This window comes from Gadus chalcogrammus, chromosome 13 (assembly GCF_026213295.1).
Source record: "Gadus chalcogrammus isolate NIFS_2021 chromosome 13, NIFS_Gcha_1.0, whole genome shotgun sequence".
Lineage (NCBI taxonomy): Eukaryota > Metazoa > Chordata > Actinopteri > Gadiformes > Gadidae > Gadus > Gadus chalcogrammus.
In genome coordinates, this window is record NC_079424.1 from 14,953,829 (window position 1) to 14,967,566 (window position 13,738).

The window sequence follows — 13,738 nt, forward strand, 5'->3', positions numbered from 1 at the left end:
ACTGTGGGTGCATCACGTGACGTTATATCTTTTTGTTCTTTTTTTTTTTTTACATATCAAGACTTTTCTTCTGTTTTTCTTGGAATGGCTTTGGTTAGGTCATTTGAAATAAAACATGTTCAGCCTCTTGTTGGTTCCACACTTAGAGTAGAAAGAAGCGGTTGTTTCGTCATTCTCTGCAACTAATTCGGAGACTACTACGGAGATATCTGGTTCCCATCCTTGGAAACACAAACTTTTGAATATTATTTATGATGTCACCAGTCCTTTCTCCCCCTGCTGAGATAAATCCCGGGCTGCTGGCGTGTCCCACTGACTGCCCCGGGACATGTTTGTCATCATTAGAGGGAGATGGAGGACAGGCAGGGTGAATGAAGACCGCTTAGTTACCAAAACATGCATATGAATACATTCCACTGACCCCTGAAATCAAATACCCCTTTATTTATAGCTCCTATCAGAAGTATGTATTTTTCTGTTTGCTTTATGGTCTGAGACACAGGTAAATAAACAGTAGGTCCAAAATATAGCTAAGTTCCGACTTGGATTTTACACCCAAAAGATCCCAAACCATCCTCAAGCCAGTCTTGGATTTTAATCCCACCCTTGCGCTTCGCTTGCAGTAATCAATGTTCAAACGATACTTGTTCATAACACCGGGCAGCGGCCCTGACCCCATGCAGGCCCTCCACGGTCCTACGGCTGCTGAAGGAGTCTCGCTGTAGTGCAGCTAGTGGCATGTCAAAGGGCCTGGGAGCCAGAGAGCCAGCGTGACCCGGCGGCCAGGGCGGGAGCGAGGCAGGCAGGGGAGACAGGGAGCAGGCAATGGGGGCTTTCCCAAGACAACGCTGCAGCTCGGCTCTCACAGCTTTCGCTATTAAAAGACTTCTGCACATAGTTAGCAGGACCTGTAAAGAAAGTGTAAACGTGGCAGAAACAAACAAAAGTTTGTCTTTTTCTGTTACTTTATTGTTGTTACCGAATGTGCATCCTCTCCCTCGAGACTGGGTGTTATTAACAGGACTGCTACACTGTATCTGCGTGACCTGCCGTGTGCTCTCAATGGGGATTTTCTCCAGGCTTAGTTTTTGTATGTTGTCAACTCTATGAGTAATTGGATGTTGAAGTGTTTTTAATGTTCGTATATGTTTCCTTTGTGAAGTTGCAAACTTTAAACTTCCTTTAAACCAATAATCAAAAATAATAATGTAATCAAAAATATGAAAAAAGACTTTCATCACCATTTCCCTACCCTGAGGAGTCGCCACTCTGCGCCGGAACACAGAGCAGTTCCAAAGACAGCAGGCAGGGTGTTGCAGTGAAAGGGGCTAGTCTCCTTTAACATTTATGTCCACAGTGGTGACCACTAAGCAACGGTTGTTAACCCACAGAGCTGTTGCCTGTGGCTTTTGAGGATAAGGCTTGTTTGTGTATTTGGGTTTGTGTGTCTCTGGTGTATTGCGAGTCAAAGACTCTCTCTGTGGTCCCCTTGAGTTTTTCAGTGGCGGTGGAAAATTCTCATTGGGGTCTTTTAGACAGTATACACAAACTTCTTAAAAACATCGACACTCAACACTTCATCGACGGGGGTCAGCTCACACACACCCCCGACATGCTAGTTTACGTGAACGCATAAGCACTCAGTGTAACAATGACACATACACACACACATAGTCCGAGATGCACTCTCTCACTCATACACATACACACACACACACACACACACACACACACAGGCTCACTATGACACACTTTAGGGTTGCACCAGCCAATCACAGTGGAGTGGAGTAGGTCCCCCAGTAGTGGGTGGGAGAGCAGTTGAAACAGAAGTCTGTCTCAGGGCAGACAAGTTTGTGTTGGTGGTTAAGAGAACTTTTACCTTCATTTTCCCCGAGCCTGCATTTTTGTAATTTTTTTGAGTGGATCTAAAGGGGAATAATTTGACTATAAATGGCTGAGTTGGTACGAATCCGTAAAAAACGTCTGCAGATTCCTATATCTAGGTAAGATTGGAGGATTATCTGTTTGTAACTTCAGAGTATTATGCAATACATTAGGATCTGACAAGCCTAGTAACCTGACTAGCAGTAGAACTACTACTGCTAGTAAGTATTAACTAAGTGTTAACTAAGATGATGATTTGAAGTGATATCATTCACCTCGCATACTCTATCATCAGAAGTGTCATTGTGTGTTGCATCTCTGTGCATTTACCACAACACAATAATGTGTGACAAAAACACGTTTGACTGAGTAAACACAAAACATGGGAAAGCAGGATTTACTATGCAACAAATAGCTGGAATAAACTCCCAGAGGATTTAAGACTTGCCCCAACTCTGAGCACCTTTAAAACAAGACTAAAGACTTTTATGTTTGCTATAGCTTTCTGCTAAAATCTTAAATCTAAAAAGCTTTTTTAACTTTGCCTTTATTTTCTATTTTAATACTAAAATGCCTTTTTCTATTTTACCCATTTCTTTGCATAAGTTTTTCTTTTACTTATCTATTATTTTATTTTATTGTGACAATGTTTATATGTGAAGCACTTTGAGTCTGCCTTGTGTATGAAAAGTGCTATATAAATAAAGTTGCCTTGCCTTGCCTTGCCTAAACGTCAAAGCATGGGTTATATCCGATAAAAAAAAAATAACCACACAAATTTGTTGGTTGTTATTTCCTGAAGAAAAAGTGTAAGAGCAAAGCCTTGCACGGTTTCAGCCTTTGCTTGTGGTTTTCTAGTTGCCTCTTTAGTTACTGATGTGAGCTGCATGTCTCACGCACTCACTGGCACACATAGCCTGCGCAATGGGCATCTTGTGGATGACTCCGTTGCAGTATTATGACTGCCTAGCTCTGTTCTGTGTGATACAAGCAGGAATGATTTTAACAGTGGTCTGCTCTCTCTGACAGCATTGTGAACGATTCTGTCTTGGGTTCCATGTTTTCATTTGCAATGAGTCTAAAAGCCATTATTTTCTTTGTCATGACTGATCATGCTCAGTGTTGATATTATTATTATATAACTGATATTTGAACAAGGAACAATCTCCTCTCAAACCACTTTTCATGTGTTCCCTTGCATGGAGAATACCACGTGAGATTGGACTCTACCAACCCCTACTATCATGTGTACAGCTGTGCACCACTGACAATGTGTTAGTTTTATAAAGCCACTCTGAACTGTTAATAGTTGCATGGCATATAGGCTGCATTATCAGCAAGATTACTTTAGTTTGAAAACGAGCTGCTGCTGGCCTATCAAAGCATGCTATTTTAGTGGCCAGGCGGCTTCTGAAAGGCCTTGCCAGTGTGATAAACACTTGACAAGCTGTGAGCCACCCGCCCCAGGAGTTGGCTTGATGGCATGGCATTGTTTGAACACAACCATTATGGCCACTGCACTATGGTGTGCAGCCAAATGAATAAACCAAAAAGAACATTTTTACTGTGTTTATCCAAAGACATGAAATGTATCATCTATATAATATTTGTATGTTATATTAGATGAGAAAACATTGAATGAGTCTCCAGTATATGACGATCTGTCTTGAGAAACGTCTTTGTTGTTACAGTCGATAACTCAAAGCAACAAAACTGGACCATAGGCCCGCGTTTGATGAAAACTGCAAATCAAGACTGAGGAAATATTTCAGATAACATCAGAAGTCTGTGGCCAGTGCTTTACAAATCCCAAATCAAGTATTTTTTTTCTCCAGACTCACAAACCATGTGTGACATCAGCCCGTAACGATAGCTATCCAAGGTTTCCTCTCATGGAAAATGTGTCACTAATGTTGCCCCTGTTTTGCCAGTGGCTTGGCATTTAAAACCCTTCCAAATGACCCCAGTTCTAATTGGCCTGAACAGGCCTGTTACCTGTTGACATTTTTCCCTCTTAAACAGATCCACAACTCCATACAGTTTTGCGAACATTGACATGCATTGATTTTTCTTCTGACTATGTTTAGCAGGCTGGTGTTGCAGTCGCACATGCACAGTTTTGTCCACATTATTTTCCTGTTGTGAGAACCTGTAGTAACCTGCACCTTAAACTACCTAAAATTACCTATTTTTTGGGGTGCATTTCTAAATGACTCTTATAACCTGGTAAGCTTTTTTATTTGCCTTCGCAATAAATGACTGGATCCTTTGACCAAAATTCAGCAGTAATAGCAAGATAATACCCATATGATTGTGCAAGTGGTCACATGGAAAATGTAATTTGTTGGTTTCGTTTTGCTTTGTTTCCATGAAGGCTACGGGGCATGCTGAAGCAACTGGAGGAGAAAGATGTAGACTACGATGAGATAAAGAAGAATTTAGCCCTCACGGCATCACTGCTAGAAGCTGCCTACCTCGATGGAACTAGGTAGAGTATATACGATGCGCACAGTAGTGCATCTTTTGTATTCCTCTTTTATTCAGGGTATGGTTTGGAGAATATGACCTGGCAAAGAATGCGTCTGAAACTAATGTGGCTACTATGTAGTTCACTTTCAACAACTCTGTCTGCTTCCTCTCTGTGGTTTAACACCTTATCCGTGGTTGCTGATTATCATCAGAACATAGGGGTTTTCTTAGCAACAGGACGCTGCTCTTGGTCTTCATATCGTCACTTAGTCGCTGCTTAATACACAGGGTGGTTTCCAGGGCTGATTCTAACCTTTATTCCATCATAGACAATCATTAGACTCGGAGGACGACCTCCAGCAGCTGCACTCGGACGGCGTGCCCTCGGAGGTCACCGATTGGCTGGCCTCCACCTTCACTCAGAGAACCAGACTTCCTGGCCGCCGCTCGGACGAGAAGCCCAAGTTCCGCAGCATTGTCCACGCAGTGCAGGCCGGGATATTTGTGGAAAGGTTCGGGAACCCTACACACGACATCATCTGTCATTCTGTTGTTAAAGATAATGTGGGGTTAACCTGTAGTAGGCTTGACTAACTATGGCATAGACGTTGTGCATGCTTTGTTTCTCTTTATTAGTTTGTGATAACAATATCCAATAAGGCCTAGCTGTTATTTGGTGATCAAGGGGGTGAGGGGTCCCTGTGTGGGACAAAAAAAATCACTTTCTATAAGTCTGTATTGCAAGCACCTTGTATAGTAACGTGTCGCTTCTATCACACTAAAAACATCCAGCTGAAAAAACTCATGTGAAATAGGGGGTTACTCTCCTATGTAAAACATCCTGTCGACTGGGCAAGTGAAGGAGGAGATGGGAGGGGGGGGGGGGGGGGGGGGGGGGGCAATCCTCTCCACGGTTTGCAGAGGATTTATATAAACAGCGTGTGAGTTGAGGTGGCTGCACAGTGTCCACATGTGAACTCCCACTGAACCTAACGTAAACACCGCTTTACTCCCAGGATGTTCAAGCGGGCCTACACGGCCGCCATGCCGGACCAGCACCCAGCCGTGGTCACCTGTCTGAGGGTAAGTGACGGCCCGCGTGCAGGAGCCTTCTTAGGGGTCTGGGCTTACTCAACCAAATGAAGAAAAACCAAGCTGGTACTTCATCCCGGGAGGGAAGCTACACACCTCTACATACATGCATCACGTTCCCAGTGACGGGGCATCACGCCGGACCGCTGGGAGACGCACACAGAAACACACAACTCAGCGCTGATCCACAAAATAACACAACAAGCCTTCACTCTTGCTTGTCAGGATGTCGACCGCTGGAACTTTGACGTGTTTGCGCTGAACTCGGCCAGCTGTGACCACTCTCTACAGACCCTGCTGTTCGAGTTGGTGGTCCGATATGAGCTCAACAGCCGCTTCAAGGTACGGTATCAGTCTGTGTGTTTCAGACACAGACTCGCCTCACACATGAGGCTACACTTGGCTGGGTGACTTAATCGAGCTCAGCATTGAAAGCTGAGATTCTTTTTATTTAAGAATGATTTCATTAATTTAATTCATTCATTCATTCAAATTGAACACTTGAACATGAACAATTGCGTTTATTTTATGGAACATATATGGAAACATGATTCTGACATATTCCCTACAAATAAATGACAAAGCTTTATACATTTGTATGTGTTTTCATGTACCTCCACTCCCTACTCATTATGCGTAACTCGCATAATGAATGCGTAACCCGCTCTTGTCTTCTGATCCTCTGTGGGCCGCTGAAAGGTCACTAATGAAGTGCCCAATATGGTCTGCAGATCCCCATTTCCTGCCTGACGGAGTTCCTGACCTCGCTTGAGAGGGGCTACTGTGAGAACAACAACCCTTACCACAGTCACGTTCACGCCGCCGACGTCACCCAGACGCTGCACTGCCTGCTCCTGCGCACCGGCCTCGTGGTATGATAACACCCTCGCTGCTTAGGATGCGCAGGAAGTGGAACATTGATTAATGGCGTCCAACTGTTACTGAGGCGGCGTCTCAAATTGGTGCGCTGTTAGATCTCAGTAAACATGATATCCCAGTAAAAACAACTGCATCGTTGTACTGATTACAAACACTCATGTTAATACCATAGCTAAGCTTATTAATATGCCTGTGTTTGCACCATTCTATGTCTATTTACTTGCTCTATTTCTGCATTTTTATTTGAAAAAAATAATATTGTGATATTTTAATATATTCGCTGTCGGTTGACGACAGCGTGCATGCATACGCGTTGGACTATTGGAGTCACGTACACTCTGTGTGGGTTTGTTTTGATACCTGTCACCTGATTAGCACTGGCTGTCTGAGCTGGAGGTGATGGCCTGCCTGTTCGCCGCTGCCATTCACGACTACGAACACACGGGCACCACCAACAACTTCCACATCCACACCAAGTGAGCCCCTCTCCTCCTCCCTGTAACCAGCACATCGACCTACTATTATCATTATTATTGTTATTATTATTGTTAGTATAGGGACGGGAACATTATAGGTAACGACCGCAGCTCTGCACACCTCTTCCTGAGGTGACGTCCTTGAGAAAGCTGAGGGACCCGTACCCAGGGAGGACTTAGGGACGGTTTGTCAATGTCATGGCAGCTGATTTTGGACCAGAGGAGAGAAATATACAAAGGCAATACACTGGAAAAGAAGGCTTCTAAAAACAAACTGTATTATCTGAAATCATTATAGCGGAGGAGAAAGTGGTGTATTTTTGCACGCTCTTTTTCCACTCAAGAGGGATAAAACTGTCTCAAGGAAGCCATCATCATCATCTTAATCATCATTATCCTCATTATTTTGAAGGGTCAAAATGCCTGCTCGGTAAAGTCATAAAAAAAACACTTAAATGCTGGGTTGGATGTAGATAAGATACATATTGGTGCTAGTCCAACTACGTTGTAATGTCCTGTTCCGAAAAAAAAATCAAAACACTTTTTAAATTATTACTTTACAACAACGTATCTTTTGCAACCAAAGAAATAATACGAGTGTACCAGCCACAGCATATGTCCACTCACATGCGCAGACGCCCAAACGCACACACACAAACACAGTTTCATAAAAAATAGATTGAAACTGTGTTGCTCAAATTGTCTCTTTTTTTTTTAACCTCACCATCTATCTCTTTCTGTCCGTCTCATTTTTGCTAATTCTCACTCTCTTCCTTCCTCTCTCTCTCTCTTCCTTCCTTTCTCTCTCCCTCTCTCTCTTTCTCTCCACCTCTTTCTCTCTCTCTGCTCCTCTACATATACCGTCTCTCTCTCTCTCTTTCTCTTTCTCTCTCTCTCTCTCTCTGTCTCTGTCTCTGTCTCTCTCTCTCTCTCTCTCTCTCTGTCTCTCTCTCTCTCTCTCTCTCTCTGTCTCTGTCTCTGTCTCTCTCTCTCTCTCTCTCTCTCTCTCTCTCTCTCTCTCTCTCTCTCTCTCTCTCTCTCTCTCTCTCTCTCTCTCTCTCTCTCTCTCTCTCTCTCTCTCTCTCTCTCTTCCCCCCCCCCCTCTCTGTGTCAGGTCAGAGTACGCCCTGATCTACAACGACCGCTCGGTGCAGGAGAGCCACCACCTCAGCGCAGCGTTCAGGCTCCTGCAGGACGACCGCATGAACATCTTCGTGAACCTGACGCGGGAGGAGTGGATGTGAGATCACCATAATTAGTCCCTCAGTGCTCCGCACAGCACATTGTGTTCATGACGCATTAGCTGGAGTAAACACTGCACTTGATGCTTTTAAACAACTCATTGAAGGCAGGATCCTTCCAGGGCTGTGCTTCCAGAGACCTCGATGTACATTACTCTCAGATCTCTTGTTTTCTCCCTTGGGTTGGGATATAAATATGTCTGGGTTTTTTTCTATGGTGTGCCTTTATATGGACAGAACAGTTAGTGATAGGTGAAAGTGGCCTGAAAGAAAGAGGACAGATTATGTAGCTTTGCATTGCAGAACCTGGTTCTTGCCTACATGGTGAGCAGGTTGAGCTCCTTAGCCACCTCATAAGATAGGTTTTAGATAACAGACTGAATGTGTAGCAGAAGAAATCTCCATTTATTGCAGCTCTTCTCTACCTTGTTAGGCAACAAGATATTACAGGAATACCAACCAGAGGTCATTTCCACCAATACAAATTATTCAGCATCAGTGATATTATGTCTTGCAACACCTGTTATTTGATATGTCATGAATGCCTCGGTTTTTTCAGAATCCATGCAAGATAATTGTTAACCACTAGCTTCAAAGTGGGTTTGATCAAAATCTCTGTTACCATGGGAACAAGAGGAACCCATAAAGAAAGGTTGTAACCTTATTGAGTCTTGCTTCTCGCCATCATTGCAAATGCGCAGGAGGTTTACAGGAGGTATGTGTGTGTGCGTGTGTGTGTGTGTGTGTGTGTATGTGTGTGTGTGTGTGTGTGTGTGTGTGTGTGTGTGTGTGTGTGTGTGTGTGTGTGTGTGTGTGTGTGTGTGTGTGTGTGCGTGTGCATGGGTGTATATGTGTGTACGTGTATGTATATGTGTGCGTTTGCGTGTGTCCGTGTTGACAGGGAGCTCCGGTCACTGGTGATAGAGATGGTCTTGTCAACAGATATGACCTCTCACCTCCTTCAAGTGAAAGACATGAAATCTTGTCTACAACAACAGGAACGGTAGGGCTGCATTATAATAAACGTTGCCTTCAATTACTTGCATTGTGGGTGGGCTGTGAATGAATTTATGAGCCCTAGTTTTCAAAATCCAATCTACCATTTTAATACTGCAGATGAAATTGATGCTGCAGGTGTTTGAAACCTATTTTCATCACGACATGGACAAAAAAACGGTATTTGTGTCATCATGCTCTTTTCTGCCAACAGAATCAACAAGCCCAAAGCGCTGTCCCTGTTGCTGCACACGGCTGACATCAGTCACCCCTCCAAGCCCTGGGCTCTGCACTCTCGCTGGACGAAAGCTCTCATGGAGGAGTTCTTCAGGCAGGTAGGGACAGTGAGAGACCACAGCCCTCTCCTCTATTCTCTTCTCCTTCGGTTCGTTTCTCTTCTGTTCTATTTTCATCTATTCTATTGTCTTCTCTTCTCTGCGCTTATCTTCTCACCTGCTCTGTTTTGTTCTTTGTGCTGCCTTCTGTTATCATCTCGTCTCTTCCTCTCTCTTCTCTTCACTTATCTTCTCATCTGTATTGTTTTTTTTTCTTCTGTTATCTTCTCATCTCTTCCTCTCTCTTCACTTATCTTCTCAACTTTTCTGTTCTCTTCTCTTCTCTCCTTTTCTTCACTTATATATATATATATATATATATATATATAAGTGAAAAAAGGTGATATTGCCTTTCTTATTTTGCCTTCATTTTCTCTTTGTTTACTTTCCATTCTCTTCTCCTCTCTTCTCTGTTCCCTACGTCTCATTACGGTTTTCTTCTCCTCTGCTCCTCTCTGATCTCGTCTCTCTTTCTCTTCTCTTCAGTATTTTCTGTGCTGCGTTCCGTCTCCCGTTCAGCTCTAAGACAAACCTCTTTTTGGAGGTTACCGGGAGTCCAAATCCATCTTCTCACTTATACTTTTACAATTTCTACTATCTTGGAAACATGGTCTGAACTGTGGAGTGTGTGATTGTGTGTGCGTGCGAATGTGAGAGTTTGGGGGCGGGGTGCTTTCTGTCTAAAACCATGTCTGATCTCTGAAGAACGAAAAGTACATACATGGTGTTCCATGGGAGATGCAGAACGGCACGGCGATGATGTGTTCTTTGGCAAGTGTTGACTGCAGTCTAAGGTGTCTTTTTCTGGCTCTCTCTCTCTTTGTGAGGGCGATAGAGAGGCAGAGCTGGGCCTGCCCTTCTCTCCACTGTGTGACCGAAACACCACCCTCGTAGCCGACTCCCAGATCGGTAGGCCACCACCTTCCACTATAACACACCCGTTTTTTATTAAAATACTTAGTATTTCATCAGCTGTTTTGTGCATGCATGGTGTCATTTTATTTCCAGAGAATCCATATATTATCGTGCTTACGTGGTGAGAATGTTCCTTCGGCAGGGTTCATAGACTTCATCGTGGATCCCACATTCTGCCTGCTGTCAGACATGGCTGAGAGAATCGTCATTCCCTTGGTGGATGAGAACCCTCCGGACCCACGCAGCAGACACAGGTCGAACGCAGAGGATTTACCATGTCTTGACTTTACATTTACATTCACACACCAGAGACCGGAACGTTATCCATAAAACAGACCACATGGGGAGGGAGGGAGAGATAGAGAGATACTAGCTATGTAAATGTTAATGAAGGAGAGGTGAGTCATGCTGGAGCAACACTAGTTGGGGGCCAACATCAAACAGAGCCCCTGCATTATTCAGGAGGTTACCCTCACGTCATGTGTTGCAAGCCTCAATCCGGGAGAAGATCACAGAGCGAGGTGAAGAGGAGTCAGGGATGTGATGGTGTTAAGACTGGTCTGACATGGGAGAGAGTTGAGGAGAGAGAGAGGGAGAGAGAGCTTGGTCTAACAGGGGAGAGAGTTGAGGATAGAGAGAGGAAGAGAGAGCTTGGTCTAACAGGGGAGGGAGTTGAGGAGAGAGAGAGGAAGAGAGAGCTTGGTCTAACAGGGGAGAGAGTTGAGGAGAGAGAGAGGAAGAGAGAGCTTGGTCTAACAGGGGAGAGAGTTGAGGAGAGAGAGAGGAAGAGAGAGCTTGGTCTAACAGGGGAGAGAGTTGAGGATAGAGAGAGGAAGAGAGAGCTTGGTCCAACACTCACCTCATGCGTATGAGGTGAGAGGGAGAGTTGCAAGGAAATTCGATAACAAACAAATCCACAAATGATCACAGTGACATTTTCGTTCAGGACCTCGCAGATTTCCACAACCGCAATTTCCCATCTGTGATTAATAAAGTCCATCCTAGATTATCTCGTCCCAGACACTAAACACACGAGCATAAGGCTGACGGTGGCGTCCCTTCTCTCCAGTAACATCTGGAAGGAGAGCTCCAGAGGCCTGGAGTGGAGCCGGGCCCACGTCACCTCTGAGCTGGTCAGCTTCCGCACCACCTGGTCCCGGCTCACAGAGGAGAACAAGCTCAAGTGGAAGGAGAGCGGCTCCAACGGTGAGACAGTATGGATTCAACCATTCTTAATAAAAAAAAACGCGGTGTGGTGGTAGGACTAGGATTGAACATCGCTTAGGGAAGGCTTTTATTGCACTAATATGTTTATTTTTTTACGTTTATTATTTGTATGCGTATCCTAACTTTTTCAAGTTATGTTATGATGTAAAAAATGTGATGCAATACACTCCCAGGTTCTTTAATTTTCATTTATCTCAACAAATGGGTTGTATAAACACTTAAAGTCTCCACTTTGAGAGATGACGGTCGTCTGCGGTTAGGAAATCGAAATTTGTTTGTTTTTAAAATTCTGCAGACATCTCTCCTGTGCTCTACCAAGAGTGTAAAAGTACATTCTTAAGTGATATTCCGTGGAGATACACTGGCAAAGATATGTTTTTCCTTCTTAGTCACACTGAACATTTTCCAATCCCTTTCACAATCTTCTAAATCCTCCAGGATTCCCCGACTCCAGCATGACGAGAGAGGAGAAAACCGGAGATGGGAGGCAATCAGCAGAGAGCCTGCGAGCGCCCACTCATGACACGGACCAGTAGACAGGCTTGGTGTTGTTGTTGTTATCCTGTCACCGCACAACGATAATCCATAGGAAAACAGACACAACCCAGTCGTTGAACTTGTGTTACATTGGAACTATTTAACTACTGTTTAGAGTCAGAAGTGTATGTAAGGGTATGGACCCTACCCTACCTGTAGGGTCCATATCCTACTGGTAGAGTGTGGACATTGGGTATTAAAACCAGAACCTTTCAGCTGGGAGGAGAACCCCCTATCACCTTCCAAAGATAGAAACACCCACAAAGCCCCACCTATAATTCTGATTATATTACACAGTTATGCAGTTATTCAACTGCAAACATGTTGGCCATGTCCAAAGAACTTACGTAATTTCATATACAAAATCCACTGTAGTGTAACCTGCAGGTCACTTAGTTTCGGATTCATAAAAGGTTAGATATTATTAGTGTCATTATTTGTATTCATGTATAGATTATTTCAATGAGGCAGGCCTTATTAATGTAGAATATGAATTAGGAATTATGTAAATAGTATTTTCCGTAGAATGTGTGACATTCTCTCCTGTGACCTGTCAAAAACATCACAAACTTAAAATATATGTTTTTGTTTACACTGGGAAGGTTTTGGTGTATTTCTTTAAGAGCTCCTAACATGGAAGTTGATGCACTTTCTTATCCAAAGCAACAAACCAAAGTCCTTTGGGAATGAATTACTACAACTAAATTACGACTACTACTATGACTAATGTATACGTTATATTTGGTTAACAAATTCTTTTTTTATTATTTTTTAACGTGTCTGTCTAATGTACTCAAATTGAGGTAATTCAATCAACTTTTCTTGCATTTAGCTGATTAAAATGTCATCTTCTACAAGTCTACACCAATGGCACATTCCAACCTTTTCATACCATCCTGGTTTCACGTTTAATAAATTCTTACTAGTATGACTTTGCAGTGTATTAACATTTGATCTAGTTATTCATAAACCGAATAAGATAGCAATTTTAGATGTTTTATTATTGTAACCTTCCACAGGATGTCTGCTATGCAGAGACACAATTATTCTGTTGAGAACTGGTCATTTAGAGTGCTCTTGGGCAAAATAAGGAACACTTACTTGCCCAGTTAGCGGTAATTGCTCTGCACAAAGAGATATACGCAACATTTTGTGATACAACGTGTCTGTATGTCCCATTTATTCTGAAAAATGTGTATTTAAAAATCTGTTAAGCTGGTGGGAAACGATGATTCCCACCAGCAAGAGGTGCTATAGAGCAACTTGTACACAGTTGGTTGGTATAGCACACGATTTTGAATGTTTAACCTTCAATCTTGTACTCCCGTTTATAAATGTAAGTTATTACAAGGAAAGCCGTCGATGACTTATTGTCATTAGGATATAAGAAATCAATGGATATTCTTATTTACAAGGATTAGTTGTAACAGCCTGGCCAGTCAACGTGGCTCTGGTATATGTCCACATGCACACACACACACACACACACACACACACACACACACACACACACACACACACACACACACACACACACACACACACACACACACACACACACACACACACACACACACACACACACACACACACACATCTTAGGACCTCACATACGTACTACTACAGATGTAACGAGTTGGCCAATATCATGACATCGAAGACAAAATACTTTCATAACGACACATGT

General features: G+C 43.3%; 1 protein-coding gene across 1 annotated transcript; it reads left to right on the forward strand.

The window, feature by feature from the left end:
- Positions 1–1,730: 1,730 nt before the first annotated feature.
- On the forward strand, positions 1,731–13,607 carry LOC130401914 (dual specificity calcium/calmodulin-dependent 3',5'-cyclic nucleotide phosphodiesterase 1B-like). The gene is made up of 14 exons (XM_056605944.1): positions 1,731–2,003; positions 4,259–4,372; positions 4,683–4,865; positions 5,370–5,436; positions 5,671–5,787; positions 6,177–6,317; positions 6,700–6,800; positions 7,915–8,040; positions 8,943–9,044; positions 9,252–9,372; positions 10,200–10,281; positions 10,430–10,541; positions 11,357–11,493; positions 11,953–13,607. Exons 1-14 carry the CDS (start codon positions 1,951–1,953, stop codon positions 12,048–12,050), a joined length of 1,554 nt encoding a protein of 517 aa, XP_056461919.1. The 5' UTR covers positions 1,731–1,950; the 3' UTR covers positions 12,051–13,607.
- Positions 13,608–13,738: the final 131 nt, after the last annotated feature.